Genomic DNA, 15,544 nt, shown 5'->3' with positions numbered 1-15,544 from the left:
TATGAGTACTTTTAGTGTTTTCAATGATGTGCAGTCTAAACGTATTTGTTCCCGTCTCAAAAAATCACTAATACTGTTAGTTTAAGGCAGTTGTGGCACAAACCTTACATTGGGTGGTGGTCTAATAAATTTGCTCAGCGATAGATAGATAGACAGACAGACAGACAGACAGACAGACATCAAGATAGATAGTGAGATAGATAGATTGATGTAAAATGTTTGAAAATAAAATGTGAAAAACTTTAATCAACATATCAATTAATAAATAATGTATCAAGTGTGTCTAATGTTCTACAGGCTCCACAGGACATCACACACACTCTGAAAAAACACATTCCTCAGGTGACTGATGAATTTTATAATAATATGTTTTAAATATTGCACTCCATCGACCTCGTAATTTAGTTGGTATTTCTCTGCTCTGTGTTTGAATCAGGAAAAAAAATAACTCTTTGAACATTGACCTTTTCTACAGAAATCAGCTCAGTGATTCACAAATATATGAAGCGGATCTGCAGCGAGTATCAGTATGTGACTGAGTATAACTCACTGCCTGGTGAACATGTGCTGCTGTCTGAGCGCTTCACACAACCTCTGATACTTCGGAAACATAGAGATCGAAAAGAGCGAGAAGAAGAGATCCGCTCCAGTGGAGAGAGCTTCCAGCAGGTCCTCAGCTCCAGGAGCAGTGGAGACTCTGTCCATCTCAACTCTCTGTTCGACCCAGATATCAAAGGGATCAGTCCTAGTTCTGTGATACTGCAGGGAAATTCTGGAAACGGGAAATCTTTCACTGTGCAGAAGATCATGATGGACTGGGCATCTGGTGACCTCTACAAAGGGCGGTTTGATATTGTGTTCCACTTAAAGTGTAAAGAAATAAATCGCATTTCTGGCGAGAAGAGTTTGGTGGAGATCTTGAGCTGCAGTTGTAGTTTATCATCACATGAGATCTCACAGATTTTACAGCAGCCGCCAGAGAAGGTGCTTGTGGTCATTGATGGATTTGATGAGCTGAAACTCACACAGGACATTATTGACACATCAGCACACACTGATCTGCTTCAGAAAGCCCCACCTGTGGACACTCTTTGTGCCCTGCTGAGGGGTCGAATCCTGCCAGAGTCTCTCCTGCTGGTCTCCTCCAGATCTACAGCTGCGGACACACTCAGTAATCTGCTCAAAGGACCTCAGAGTTTCTCTGAGATTGTGGGATTTTCAGAAAAGGGGGTGGAGGAGTACTTCCAGAAGTTCTTTCAAAATGAGAAACTTTCCAGGGAGGCTTATACATATGTGAAGGCAAATGAAACCCTCATCACTGCCTGCTCAATCCCTGTTGTCTGCTGGATCTTCTGCACAACTATCCAGGAGCGATTCAAATATGGTGCAGGTGCGACAAGTGGACAGGAAACCACCACCTCCATCTACGTGGACTTTGTGTGCACTCTTCTGGAGCATCACTGCCAGGGTTTGAGTCAGTCCGTCCCGACCCTGCTGAGGAGTCTGGGTCAGCTGGCAGAGAGAGGGATGCAGGAACAGCAAGTCCTGCTGGATGAGAAAAGTGTGAATGAAACCATTTCAGACCCTGCTGGAAAAACATTCTTGTGCAAGTTCCTGTTTAAGAGAAGAATCCACCAGGAGACGATGTTCAGTTTCATGCATCTCAGCTTTCAGGAGTTCTTCACTGCTCTGTACTATGTCCTTCTAGATGAAGAAGAGTCCCAGAGGAAACTAACAAGGTTTTTTGATGATATTTTCTCAAAACCAGCTGTGGTGGAATTTGCATTTGGTTTGTTGAATAAGGATGTGAGACTCACACTTGAAAAACATGGTCTGTTAATTTGTCCAAAAACACAGGCTCATCTGAAAGAATGGATTTTCAAAGAGGTTAAAGATTGTTCCTTGTCCTCGGAAAGAGTATTTTTTGTTCTTCACTGTCTCTATGAACTTCATGAAGAAGACTTTGTGAAAGAAGCAATTGAATCCTGGGAAATGATTAAACTAGATGGTAAATTGCTCAGAAGAACAGACGTCTGTGCCCTGCTGTACTGCTCTCAGTGCTGTCAGAGCATTGAAGAAATTTCTCGTTTGCATTTAACATCGGAAGATTTGTCTATGATTTTGCCTGAACTTCACAAGTTTAAAAAAGCAAGGTAAATGCGTTGGTCCAAAATAGATATTTGGTGGATCCAATTAATATCTAATCTCTAATTTGCTATTGCAAGTTAAACTTAGTCTGTTCAGTAATGTTCTGGATTTAATTTTGAAGATTGATTATAAGAGATCCATCAGTCTCTGATCTTATTGAACTGATCTACGCTCTCGCGAGAGGACAGACCCTGAGCTCACGGCGGTAATGTTTTAAATATATTTATACATTTAATTTCTTTTATGCATACGTGCATCATCCTTTAATGTGCCTTTGTTTAACTTTAAGTTCATGTATATTTTTTCTGTGCTTTGATTTGCAGTGTTCGTGTAAGCACCTACCAAATGAATCCTGTCCACTTCCTTGATCTGTCGATCATCAAAGAGCTGTCCAGGTGAAGAACAAGTGAATTTTTTTCATAACATTTTTTTTTTCTCATGATAACCAGAAATAATTCTATGATTAATGTTTTGTTTAACCAATTATATCATCATCTTGTTCTCCCGTTTATCTGCCATACTTGGTCTCCGCAATCTAATAGATTATAATTCTAATAGTAATAATGCAACTAAATTGGTCACCCAAAACAGTTAAAAAAAATAAGATACACACTTTTATCTTTTTTGACTATTGCTAATGATGCAAATATTGGCTGGTGCCCAACAAACCACCAATTAATCATAATTAAAAATAAATAAAAAATCACAAAAAGATATTCTAAGCAATAAGTTAATGATTTATAAACAACAACTTGAATCTTTTTTTTTTTCTTCTTTTTTTATAGTATCTACATAGAGATTTTCCTGCGTCACCATTTGGATTTGCGATCATTCAGTCTCACCTTTCCACACTCAGAGATAATCAACATCGACTGGACCAGACTTTTTCAGATAATTTACCAAAGGGATTCAGATGCATTACTGTCATTTCTCTGTTCCTTCTCTAACCTGAAAAAGATGGTAATGAGCGTGGAGTGTCTAACTGTGATGTGGTCTGTTTGGACCCTCCAGATGACCCAGAACTGCCCCAGTCTAACCGAACTCACGTGAGAAACATCTGGAATCACCTCTGTCCTGTTTCTATGTGAATTTGCCTGTTGATGAGAACTGTGTCTAATATTCAAAGGGATAGTCCATCCTGTCATCATTTACTCACCCTCATGTTTTTCCAAACCTGTTTTCCTCTGAGGAACGCAAAAGAAGTTATTTTAAAGAATGCTTGTGTAACACAGTTTCAGATCCCATGGACTTCCATTGTTTGGACAAGAAATGCAATGGATCTAAACTGTTTTATTAGCAGCATTATTCAAAATATCTTATTCTGTGTTCTGCAGAATAAAGAAATACACAGGTTTTGAATGACATGACAGAGTTACATTGTTTTAGTAAACTAAAACATTAAAAGGCTATGAATTAATGACACTGATCACACAGTCACTCACCTTTGAGGAATTGCCTTAGAAACACAAAATTGTTTAGTAAACAAAGGAATTATTGTATTTTTTATTATTATATTAATTTATTATTATTATATTCATTTGTTTTATTTTATTATTTCTATTTATTTTATTATTTAAAATAGTAAGTTTAGTTTTACTGTAAAAAAGGTTTTAAAAAAGGTTTTTGATTGTGGCCTGTGGAATGTTGGTCCACTCCTCTACAATGGCTGTGCGAAGTTGCTGGATATTGGCAGGACTTGGAACATGCTGTCGTATACGCCGATCCAGAGCATCCCAAACACATTCGTTCATGCTGACTGCTGGAATGTCCACCAGAGCTGTTGTTTGTGAATTGAATGTTCATTTCTCTACCATAAGCTGTCTCCAAAGGCATTTCAGAGAATTTGGCAGTACATCCAACAGGCCTCACAACCACAGACCACGTGTAACCACACCAGCCAGGACTAGGACCTCCACATCCAGCATCTTCACCTCCAAGATCGTCCACCCGGACAGTTGCTGCAACAATAGGTTTGCATAACCAAAGGATTTCTGCACAAACTGTCAGAAAGCATCTCAGGGAAGTTCATCTGCATGCTCGTCATCCTCATCAGGGTCTCGACCTGACTGCAGATCAGTAACCGACTTGAGTGGGTAAATGCTCACATTCGATGGCGTCTGGCACTTTGGAGAGGTGTTCTCTTGACGGATGAATCCCGGTTTTCACTGTACAGGGCAGGGCAGTCAGGTCGAGACCCTGATGAGTATGCCGTCGTGTGGGTGAGCGGTTTGCTGATGTCAACGTTGTGGATTGAGTGGCCTATGTGGTGGGGTTATGGTATGGGCAGGCATATGTTATGGACCACGAACACACGTGCATTTTACTGATGGCATTTTGAATGCACAGAGATACCATGACGAGATCCTGAGGCCCATTGTTGTGCCATTCATCCACGACCATCATCTCATGTTGCAGCATGATAATGCACGGCCCCATATTGCAAGGATCTGTACACAATTCTTGGAAGCTGAAAATATCCCAGTTCTTGCATGGCCAGCATACTCACCGGACATGTCACCCATTGAGCATGTTTGGGATGCTCTGGGTTGGCGTATGTAACTAACTCTAAGGAAAGAGTAATAAATAAGGTAATCACTTTTGAGCTCCATTTTATTAGTCTCCTCTGTTAATATAATGAGTCCTTTATTTCCGCCTCTATAGTGGAACGTTTATTTCATATCTAGAGAGGTGGGACTAGTTAATGAGACGCACCCACGGAAGTAAAGGGAAAAACCTCATGTCGCTCTGAAACGCTCTGAAATCGTATAAAGTTCTCAAGAAAAGGAGGGGATAATTAAGCACCTAGCTGGAACGGGAACAAGGTATTGTGTTTGATTTGTTTAATGTTTATGTGCATTAATACGTGGGTTAATCTATTCAACTGTGAACAAGTGTTTAAATGTGTTATCCCTTGTGTCATGTGAAGTTATGTTAACATAAGTTTTTTAGCATTGTTAATACTGACAGAGGTAACATCACAAAACGGTTTTTATAAATGGCTAATGTTTATGTTTGTAAGAGCTAATTTTATGTTATTTATCTGTCTTGTAGCTCTTATGGTGTTTCATGAAGAAAAGGTGTAAGAAAAGAAAGGTAGATTTGTGTTTCAAAAGGAAAAAGCTGAACTCAAATAAAGGCTTTTTGAAACATCAGTACGCTTCACCATTGTCTGGCTGGGGTTTTGCTACAGCGTATACGACAGCATGTTCCAGGTCCTGCCAATATCCAGCAACTTCGCACAGCCGTTGAAGAGGAGTGGACCAACATTCCACAGGCCACAATCAACAACCTTTTTTTTTTTTTTTTTTACAGTAAAACTGCACATTTTAGAATGGCCTTTTATCGTGGCCAGCCTAAGGCACACCTGTGCAATAATCAGCATCTAATCAGCATCTTGATATGCCACACCTGTGAGGTGGATGGATTATCTCAGCAAAGGAGAAGTGCTCTCTAACACAAATTTAGACACATTTGTGAACAATATTTGAGAGAAATAGGCCTTTTGTGTATGTAGAAAAAGTCTTCGATCTTTGAGTTCAGCACATGAAAAATATCTTTAAGATAACCTATATCAGATAACCTTGCAAAGCAAACGAAACCACCCTGTAGTACATGGCCCTCAACTGTTATGGAATTGTTTGAATGAATGTGCAAGAAGCAAATGTGAAGAATGCCATTATCAATATGGTTAATTTTATCTGTATAATGTGTTTCCACATCTAGGGTAAATGCTGGCTTATTACTGGAGGATGGAATCAAGATCTTGCAAAGGTCAAACACAAGACCAAGTTGTCTGATGACATTTAAAGGGTTTGCATTGGTTTATCATTATATAGATTTTGCATACAATTTCATGGAGAGTACAGTTTACAAGCTTTAAAAAGCATATTCCATGTTTTCTGAAGTCATATACTACCTTTTTGTAAGGAACAAATCAAAAGTTTGAGAATTGTTATTCATAAATTAAGTTTTCTTAATTTAGTTCATTAGCAATTCAATAACTTAAATGTTGGTCTGTTTCTCACAAATTATTGTTATAAAAATAATTACATTCAATTAAAAGCAAATATCAGGTTTGTTAAAGACTCTGTAGTGATGCTGTGCTTTGTGCTTTCTGATTATGAAGGTTCATTTGCAATAAACAGTCTCAAAAATGCACAGATTATTGTGACCGTCTGTCTCGCTGCAACCAGAAGGTGAAGATTCTTCTCAATGACCAGTGCCTTTCTATGGAGACTGTTAGAAAGTAAGTTAAGACTGAGATTAACACTAAGAAAGCACCAATAAAAAAATGAGAACTGTAATATGACACGAGCCAGTAACACAAACGTTTTCTTATGATTTATACAATTTCATTTGAACATTGCATACTAAATGTTGATCCTATCCTACAGGTCAGCTTGTTCATATTTCTCTGTCATGGTTTATCTCTCTCTCCATTTCTAAGGCCCTTGTTTTGGGAACTGAGGAGAAAACTGCAAAAGTAGCATCTTTACCTGGATTTGTGGATGGGAATAAAGACGGCAAACAACTCTTAGGGCCCTATTTTAACCATCTGAAATGCAAGTATCAAACGCGAAACGCAAGTGGAGATGTGCTCTAGTTCACAAAGCAATGCAGGTGAACGCGGCCATGCAGACTCCATGTCACGGTTATTATATTGTCTGCTATTTTTGCTTTTTATTTATTAAATACATGCAATTGTTTGATGAAACATTTATTAAAATTAAGATACAATTTGTACCAAACAAAATTCGCTTTAAAGAAAGGCTTTCTACAAAGCAAAACTTAATGAAGTGGTAAAAATCATGTCTGACGATTTACAAAACAAAACTTCATTAAGTGGTAAAAACCATGTCTCCCGATATATCTTTTATTACAATTGTTTTTGAGCTAAAATGTAATACACATTATAGGCTATATATACACACTGTATATGTTTCTTTTATCAAACATGTTTGGGACCAGTCAAAGGGTATAATTAAACTGCACGATCAGTTAATGATACGTTGTTTATTATTGCAAATGTTTATTGCTAATGTTTATTATTGCAAATGTTTTTCATTTGTTTAATAAATCTCATAATGATGGCACATCACTATATCATAGTCATAGCTTTTATTTCTATCTCAAATGATTGGCGGTCGGTCAGGGGGTACTTAGCAAAGAATCAAATACAGTTGGAAATGACGTAGACCATTAATAACACAGACTGTTAACAATTGTTTTTAATTAGTATTTAAACATTCTCTATGATAAAAAAATTGTTTGTAAAATTTTTTTTAATAACACGGTTTTGGCGGTTATAGAGTTCGGTCTCACGGTTATATAATAACCGTCACACCCCTAATGGACACCACAATGATTTCCCTTGTGTGGAATATTTTTCCTTGTAATTATGTATGGTTTGCAAAAATGACAACTGCTGCATCAGTGTGTAGATGAGAGAAGCAAAGTGTATGCGCGTTGTGCACACGCTACATTGATTATGGCCAAGCATGATAAATAAAATAGCATATGAATAACACGCCACTGACTTTAGACTAGGTTTTTCCTGGTCTGTGGTGTAATTGTTTTCTGGAACTGGAAAATAGCTCCAGGGAATGTTTGCGCCGGAACACGCCTCCTGTTTTCGCTGAACCGCCCCCGAGAGCGCAATTTCATTCCCTAATTTACCGACGTGCGTCTGTGGAGGGAAAAGTCTGCTGTACGCGGGTGCAAAATAGGAATGATACATTGTTTATTTATTGTTTTATTCACAGAACAACAAGTTCCTGCAAAAAGGGACTACCCAGAAGCCTTACCGGCTTATAAATAGGGCCCTTAAAGACACATAATCAGCACTAATAACAACAAATAATAATCCACCCACCCAATACCCATCTACACCAACAACAACACCATTCACCACAAAATATCCTCCCACCAGTCAGCATACATCTGATCCTTCCCTCAAACAACGCCAATAATAGGGGTATTCAAACATCACAAAAAAGAAAATCAATTAAGTCAAAAAATATGAAACCTTCAGCCTTGTGGTGTCTATCAAGCATAATGTTGTAACAATTTGTGTTTAAAATGCTTTTTAAATATATCAAGAGAAGGTAGTTCCTTTATGGAATTGTCAATTTCATTCCAGATCCCAGGACCCTTACATGCTATACTAAAACTAGTACACTTCATCTTACGCTTTTTCCCTCGTAATAGAGTTCTCCTTCTAGTGTTATGGTCATGTATACACGAGGTTACTGGAATGAGATGGCAAAGTATTGGATGCATTTTATGAACTACATTATACATAATACAAGCATTTTGAAAACTATTGCACTCAGCGAGCTTCAAAAGCCCAAACCTATAGAAAAGCGGACCAGAGGGAGCATCATAATTTGCCCATGATATAACACGTATAACTTTCTTCTGTAGAATCTGCAATTTTTCAAGATGGCTTGGATATGTGTTACACCATATAATATTACAATAATTTAGATGTGATTCAAAAAGTGACCGGTACAATGTTAGAAGAGCATCAAAAGGAAGATCATATCTTAATTTATAGAACAAACCAACATATTTTGACAATTCCTTTGTTAAAAACTCTATATGTTGTTTAAAGTTTAAGGACTCATCCAAATAAATTCCTAAGAATTTGATGTTCTCTACTCTTTCAATTACTTTATTATGTATTTTGATTTGTATACTTTCAATGTTTGTCCGACTTCTATTTGAACGAAATATAATAAATTTAGTTTTAGATACATTTACAGATAATTTATTGTATTTAAACCAACTATCTACTTTAACTAATTCCATTAACAAGCTTTTGTAAAATATCAAGATTTTTATGAGCCAAGAAAAGATTAGTGTCATCTGCAAAAACAACCTGATGAAAAATATTTGATGAATTTATAATGTCATTTACATACAAAATAAAAAGAATTGGACCTAATATGGAGCCCTGGGGGACTCCACAAACAATATCTGTGCATTCTGAACAACTACTATTTATTTGGACAAATTGCTCCCTATCAGTTAGGTAGCTTTTGAACCAGCTGAGTGCCTTCCCTCTGACACCATAGTGTTGCAATTTCCCAATTAAAATGTCTAAATCAATGGTGTCAAAGGCTTTTGATAAATCTAAAAATACACCAATACCAGTCTCACCATTATCTATAGCGTCATTAATTTTCTCAATGAGATCCAGAATTGCCAAACAAGCAATGCGTCGCAAACATGCGTCGGTGTACAAAGTCAATTGCGCTGGGTGCAAGATAGGGCCCTTAAAGTAATTTACATGCATTGTAATCATAATAGTTGTGTGCCAATTTGTTTGTATAGTGTTTTTCCAATGAGCTTAACAGAGTTTTATGATGTTGATGCTTTGTCTAAGGCTAAATCTACATTAATCCGGATACATTTGAAAATGCCGTTTTCGTTTATAAACGGGCGTTTCAGTGTGGATGAGAAACTTTTGAAAACCGCCTGAAAACGCTAAATTCTCCTTACTGCTCATGCGTAAAACCCCACAAAAGACCACTGATATGATTCAGATGGAAAAATAAATAATGAAGTTATCACGCAATTCTTCTGACAGGATAATTTTATTTAGTAAAATATCTCACCATTCACTGATGCGGTCCAGGTCGCACACAGTCACCATATGTTTGGTCTAAAACGCAACTGCTCTCGTGTATTGCCGCAGGACAGCAAATGTGAGTAAATTCTGTCATCTTGCAGGACTGTGATATGAAGAGTGTGCAATGTAGTATATTTTTAGCAACAGTGTGAAAGTGAATAGCACATAACGGGCACAATAATGGTATAAACATGAATATCTATTGGTACAATATGCGTCACATGACTAAATTTACGTCATCGTTTTTAAATACCACTGGTTTCACAGTCCACACTACAACGTGAAAATGGCGTTTTCAAATGTATCCAACATTTATTTATAAAAACGCTGTCTCAGTGTGGACGGAAGGCCAAAACGGAGAGAAAAATATAAGTTTTCAAAAGAAAACGTATTAGTGTGGACATGGCCTAAATGTAATACTTTAGAGCAGTATTATTTTTTAGACTGCATGGTTTATGTGTGAAGAAAATATAAAATATCAAGCATTTGAGATTTGCGTTACAGTATAGATCATGTCAGTGGCGTAGCGCAAACTGCGTTGGCCCACCCGCAAGAGTGGAGGCGGGGCCCCTCACCGCATAATTAGATGGGGGATTCACCTTTTCATTCAAAATCGTGAATTAGTACTGTGGAATTTAATAGCATGTAATTATTTCCTATTTATTTATTAAGAACTTTTCACAAAAAAAAAAGAATAAAAGAAACACCAACAATAAAACAGCAATTACATTAACTTGTTAAAATGCAAGGGAGCACATGATGTCAAAATATTTTTTCTATCTGCAGTATACAACAAAGATTCATGACGTTTAACATTCAATAAAGGTAATTACCTTTAAAATCCTCCAAAGCGCCCCTTTCTCCTAGCATTTTTCTGCGCAAAGTCCTTGACAATGTCTGTTATGTCCATCTGACGCGCGTGCTGGCTTTCAATGCTGAGTATCGCAAGTTCAGAAAGTCTGTCCTGGCTTATTGTGCTTCTCATGCAGGTTTTTATTAGTTTTAGTTTAGAAAAAGATCTCTCGCCACTTGCCACTGTGACGGGGACGGTTAAAAAAATCTTCAGAGCTGTAGCCACATCCGTGACACTTGGTAGAATAGATGTATGCTTCAGAATCAGCAGCTCTGCCAGATCTTTAATTGAGCCCATTTCAAGTTTTTTTTTCTCAGAACGTAGGGCACTTCGAAACGAAAGCAACTGTGATGGAAATTCGGAGGAAATATCATCGTTGTAAGTCACTGCAAATGTTTCGGCACAAGCACGCAACTCATCATCAGTTGCATGTACGAGTTCACTTGGACGTAAGAAGCGGAATCGTTTCGTTATTGTATTCAAGCCTTTGAAACGTTGTTTGAGCTGGGAAACAGCTGTGTCAATGCACGTGTAAAAAACACCAACTTTGAACATTGTCTCGGGGTCTGTGAGACGCTCGTCCTCAGCGATTTCATCAAAGTGGCGCTTCACAATACATGCTCGTTTTTTCGTGAAATGACAGCTGATGCCCCAGGATGCAGCAAGGCCTTGTGCGGTGCTTTTTATGTTGTCAAACTGGTCTCTTAGCAGTGATAAGTTGTTGCAGGTATTTTCCAGTAAGGTAGCTGCTTGAAGAAGGTCCACGTCTTTCTTCTGCAATACTTATGAAACTACTTTGACATTTTCCAAAACTCTCTCCTGAAATACAAGCATCATTACGAATTCAAATGTTTCGATCGATTTGATAAGTCCGGGCGCCTCTGTACGTTCCTCTGCTTTTTTTGACTGTAGAGCTATTTTGGTTAATGCCTTTAGGATGTCAGCATAACGAAAACGTAGTGTGTGGATAGCATCGGCCCTGGATGTCCATCGCGTGGGACAAAGTCTTTTCAGTGTTGGCTTTGAAAGCTGATTTTCCAACATTCCAACATTTCCCACCTTTTGATGCTTTGGCTGAAGAAAACATAAAGTCTCTGGACCACGTCATAAAACTCCTTGATAGCCGTGATATGCTGACACGCGTTGTTTAACACCAAATTCAAATTATGCGCTGCGCAATGTATATACACAGCATTGGGCTCCATGTTTAGGATCCGTCTCTGCACACCAGAATAAATTCCACTCATGACACTAGCTCCGTCATATCCTTGGCCTCTGCATTTTTTAAGTGACAGACCTTTACTTTGGATAAGATCAAGGATTTTTTGTTGGAGACCCTCTGCAGTTTGATCGGTGATATTCTGAAATACGAGAAAACTCTCAGTGACATCAATGCCGAGTGGATTATCATTTTCATCTTTTCGAACTTTAACGTATCTGAAAATTTGACTGAGTTGATCAACTTTGCTGATATCCTGAGTAGTGTCCATTATGATCGAATAGAATTCTGCGTCTTTTATTTCAGACACAATTTCGTCGTGCACCCTTTTGGATAACAACGCAATCAGTTCATTCTGAATTGCTGGGCTTAAATAATTGACGTGACTTTTTTTATCCAACAACTCTCGGAGCACTGGATCATACCGAGCTAACAATTCAATTACTGACAAAAAGTTCCCGTTGTTTGGTTCATTCAGTTTTTCATTATGCCCTCTGAATGCCAGATTACATGAAGCTAAAGTCAGAGTAACGTCAGTAATTCTTGTAAGCACTTGAGTCCAAAAATTAACCTGACTCTTGTATTCGCTGTCAAGTTGCGCATCAATGGTAAGGTCGTTTTTCCACATATCATATGTCACGCAGGCTGCTATATGAGCATTTGAAAATTCGTGTTTCTTTATTTTCTTTGAAAGACCCTGCCAGTCATTAATTCCCACAGTCCATGACGGATGGTGTGATGGACATCTCCTGTCAGCAAAAAGCCAGCATGGCTCACAGTAGGCGCGGTCAATGTTTGGCGAGTAACACAACCATTTCCGAGGAACCGTTCCCATTTTAGAACGTTTTAAATAATAATCTTTCGAAAAACATCTGCCATTTTTGTCTCGGGGATAGGGTCCTTCTGGTTTACATGGTCCCATGTTAAGTACATGGCCCTCTTCACACTGGCATCGGTTAAATCAACGGGAAAGTTCGCTCTGTCTGTTGGATACCGTGTACTTCTTGCTGTCGCCTCCTCTGTAATATTTTCAGTGCTGTGACAGTCATCGTCTGGACCGTGAGATCCGCTTTTAGCATCTGAGTCCATGTCTGGCGTATCATTCACCACAGCCGCGCCCGCGCCCACGTTGGAAGCAGTAATGTCCGTGATGACACTGCTAGCAAACTCCTGAGTAACGTTACCCGTGCTCGCTCTAGCAGCTCCTTCCCGCTGATTTGGAAGAAATATGGATGAAATTTTCGGTATTTTTGCATTGAATTGCTCTTTTCGGTGTTGGTTAGTCTGTTTTTGAGCTCCGCTGACATATTTTCTTTTACTCATTTTGCGCTCATAAGCTTCACTCTCTAAACAGTTGCGGAAATTCTTAATCGTGATTGGATAACAAGGACAACGGATATGGTCATAATCGCCAAACACGGTAGGCTGCAATTACTACCAAAATAAAAGTCCTATACGTTCACGTTATAAAAACGCTTTAATTATTTATTCGAGTCAATTTTTTGGGGGCCCGTCCGCTACGCCACTGGCTACTCGCCATAGTCTTCGCATCAAGGAAGTTTCATCAGCACATATATGGCAAGGCAGTGACAGTGCAATCAGATCATAAGCCCCTTGAGAACATCATGCAGAAACAGCTGTGCAAGGCCCCAGCACGATTGCAGCGAATGCTCTTACAACTACAAAAGTATGAACTGAACATACACCGGGCAAGCACATGCATATTGCCGATACACTATCCCGTGCAACTGTAAGTAGGGAGGCTGATGATGGCGAAGACCTCTATGATGAGAAAGTTGTGCATGGTTTGGAGGCCACAGATGCACTGAGTCCACAGACACTCCAACATTTGAAAGAGGTGAGAAGGTAGAGACTGGCTGGCTGAAGAAAAGACGTGGTGTGAACAGTAGCCTACACAGCTTCTAGCCTATGCGGAACAAAATTAGCGTACAGAACGGCATTGTGAAGGTAGGAGACAAGATAATCATACCTCAGAGCTTCAAAAAAGTCATCTTAGAAAAGCTACACATAGCTCACCAAGGTATCCAGAGAACAAATGCCAAAGCAAGAAAATCCCTGTACTGGACATAGTGATGATGGTGGAGAAATGTGCGCCTGCCAACAACTCCAGCCATTACATCAAAAAGAGCCACTCATCACACATGACGCTCCAGAACTACCGTGGATGAAAGTTGGAGCAGACATCTTCGAGCTGAGAGGTCAGTCTTATCTATTGCTAGAGGACTATTTGACAAAATATCCAGAGGTACTGAATTTACCAGACAAATCAGCCCACTCAGTGATGCAAAAGATGAAATCAGTCTTCGCCAGAAAGAATTAGTGAGTGAGAACGTATAATTTGCCATCTATGAGATGAAGTCCTTTGCGGCATCATGGGACTTTAAGTTCACATTCTCCAGTCCAGGATACCCTCAGTCCAATGGACTTGCTGAAAAAAGTTTAACCTCCTCAGACCTGGTGTCCACATACGTGGACATCACACTTTTGGTTGTGTGCAGCATAATACTTAATTCTGTGTAACTGGAACATGTTTTTCACAAACGAGGACACTTACACTGCCATCTGGTGGCGTCAGGAGAAAAAAAAATTAAACATGAATAATTAAAAGATGGCGGAGAACACAGGCCACACGCAGCCACTCCAGACCAAAACGTCCACAAGGTAAACAATCTAATAACATTTCATTGTTGATTCTTGTTAAGTTATGCATAATAGTGTTGTATGATTAAAATGGCATGCAGTTTTGACAAACTTTTGTAACAGTAAAGATTTACTGAGCCGCCAAATTTGATGTCCACATATGTGAACAATGGGACTTAGCTTTGTTGAAACTGTATAAGAATGTTAGCAAAATCGCACTCACGATCACGATCGCACACACACACACACACACACACACACACACTCTCTTGCTCATTCGATCGCGCGCGCACACACACACACACACTCTTGCTCGATCGCGATCGCACACACACACACACACACACACTCTCGCGATCGCGCGCACACACACACACACACACACACACACACACACACACACAAACACTCTCTTGCTCACTCGCGATCGCGCGCACACACACACACACTCTTGCTCGCGATCGCACACACACACACACACACACACTCTTGCTCGATCGCGATCGCACACACACACACACACACACACTATCTTGCTCACTCGTGATCGCGCACACAGACACACACACACTCTTGCTCACTCGCGCGCGCGCACACACACACACACACACACACCATCTTGCTCACTCGCGATTGCGTGCGCACACACACACACACACAGTCACGCATAAGATTGATATATTTGGCAAAAACTTATTTTGGGAAGAATTTGTTAGAAAACATCAATTGCAATATTTTATAACAGTATATATTGACATTGCATGTGTGATAAATCATTTTACATTGATTTTTATTTTATTTTCGTCATGATCTCATTTCCAGAGCGTTTTCCTGCGTCAACAGCACTGGAATTGATACTGGATTCAATTTCTGGGGACAACTCCGAGGTAGAGGACTTGTCCGACAATGATGATCCAGTAGATGACGTTACTTACCATCCTCCACAACAGGAACCAAGCAGCAGCGAGGAGGAGAGTAGTGGGGATGAAGACCCCATTCCACAGGCCACCCGGGGACGTAAACCTGCTAA

General features: G+C 39.3%; 1 protein-coding gene across 8 annotated transcripts in view; it reads left to right on the top strand.

The window, feature by feature from the left end:
• LOC308692928 (NACHT, LRR and PYD domains-containing protein 1 homolog) overlaps window positions 1-8,137 on the top strand; it is a 63,685-nt gene extending 55,548 nt beyond the window's left edge. For all 8 annotated transcript variants that reach the window (XM_081369534.1, XM_081369528.1, XM_081369532.1 and 5 more), the window contains 8 exons: window positions 298-342; window positions 476-2,153; window positions 2,270-2,353; window positions 2,472-2,543; window positions 2,934-3,194; window positions 5,872-5,958; window positions 6,275-6,394; window positions 6,596-8,137. In XM_081369534.1, the coding sequence (XP_081225660.1) occupies window positions 298-342; window positions 476-2,153; window positions 2,270-2,353; window positions 2,472-2,543; window positions 2,934-3,194; window positions 5,872-5,958; window positions 6,275-6,394; window positions 6,596-6,635 (2,387 nt within the window). In that variant the 3' untranslated portion in view covers window positions 6,636-8,137. The remainder of the gene's footprint in view (window positions 1-297; window positions 343-475; window positions 2,154-2,269; window positions 2,354-2,471; window positions 2,544-2,933; window positions 3,195-5,871; window positions 5,959-6,274; window positions 6,395-6,595) is intronic.
• The last annotated feature ends 7,407 nt before the right edge of the window (window positions 8,138-15,544 follow it).

The sequence above is a fragment of the Scardinius erythrophthalmus genome (assembly GCF_964197995.2).
Source record: "Scardinius erythrophthalmus genome assembly, chromosome: 6".
NCBI classification, from domain to species: Eukaryota; Metazoa; Chordata; class Actinopteri; order Cypriniformes; family Leuciscidae; genus Scardinius; species Scardinius erythrophthalmus.
Note: the sequence above shows the minus strand (reverse complement) of the source record. Positions and strands in the feature narration are given on the sequence as shown.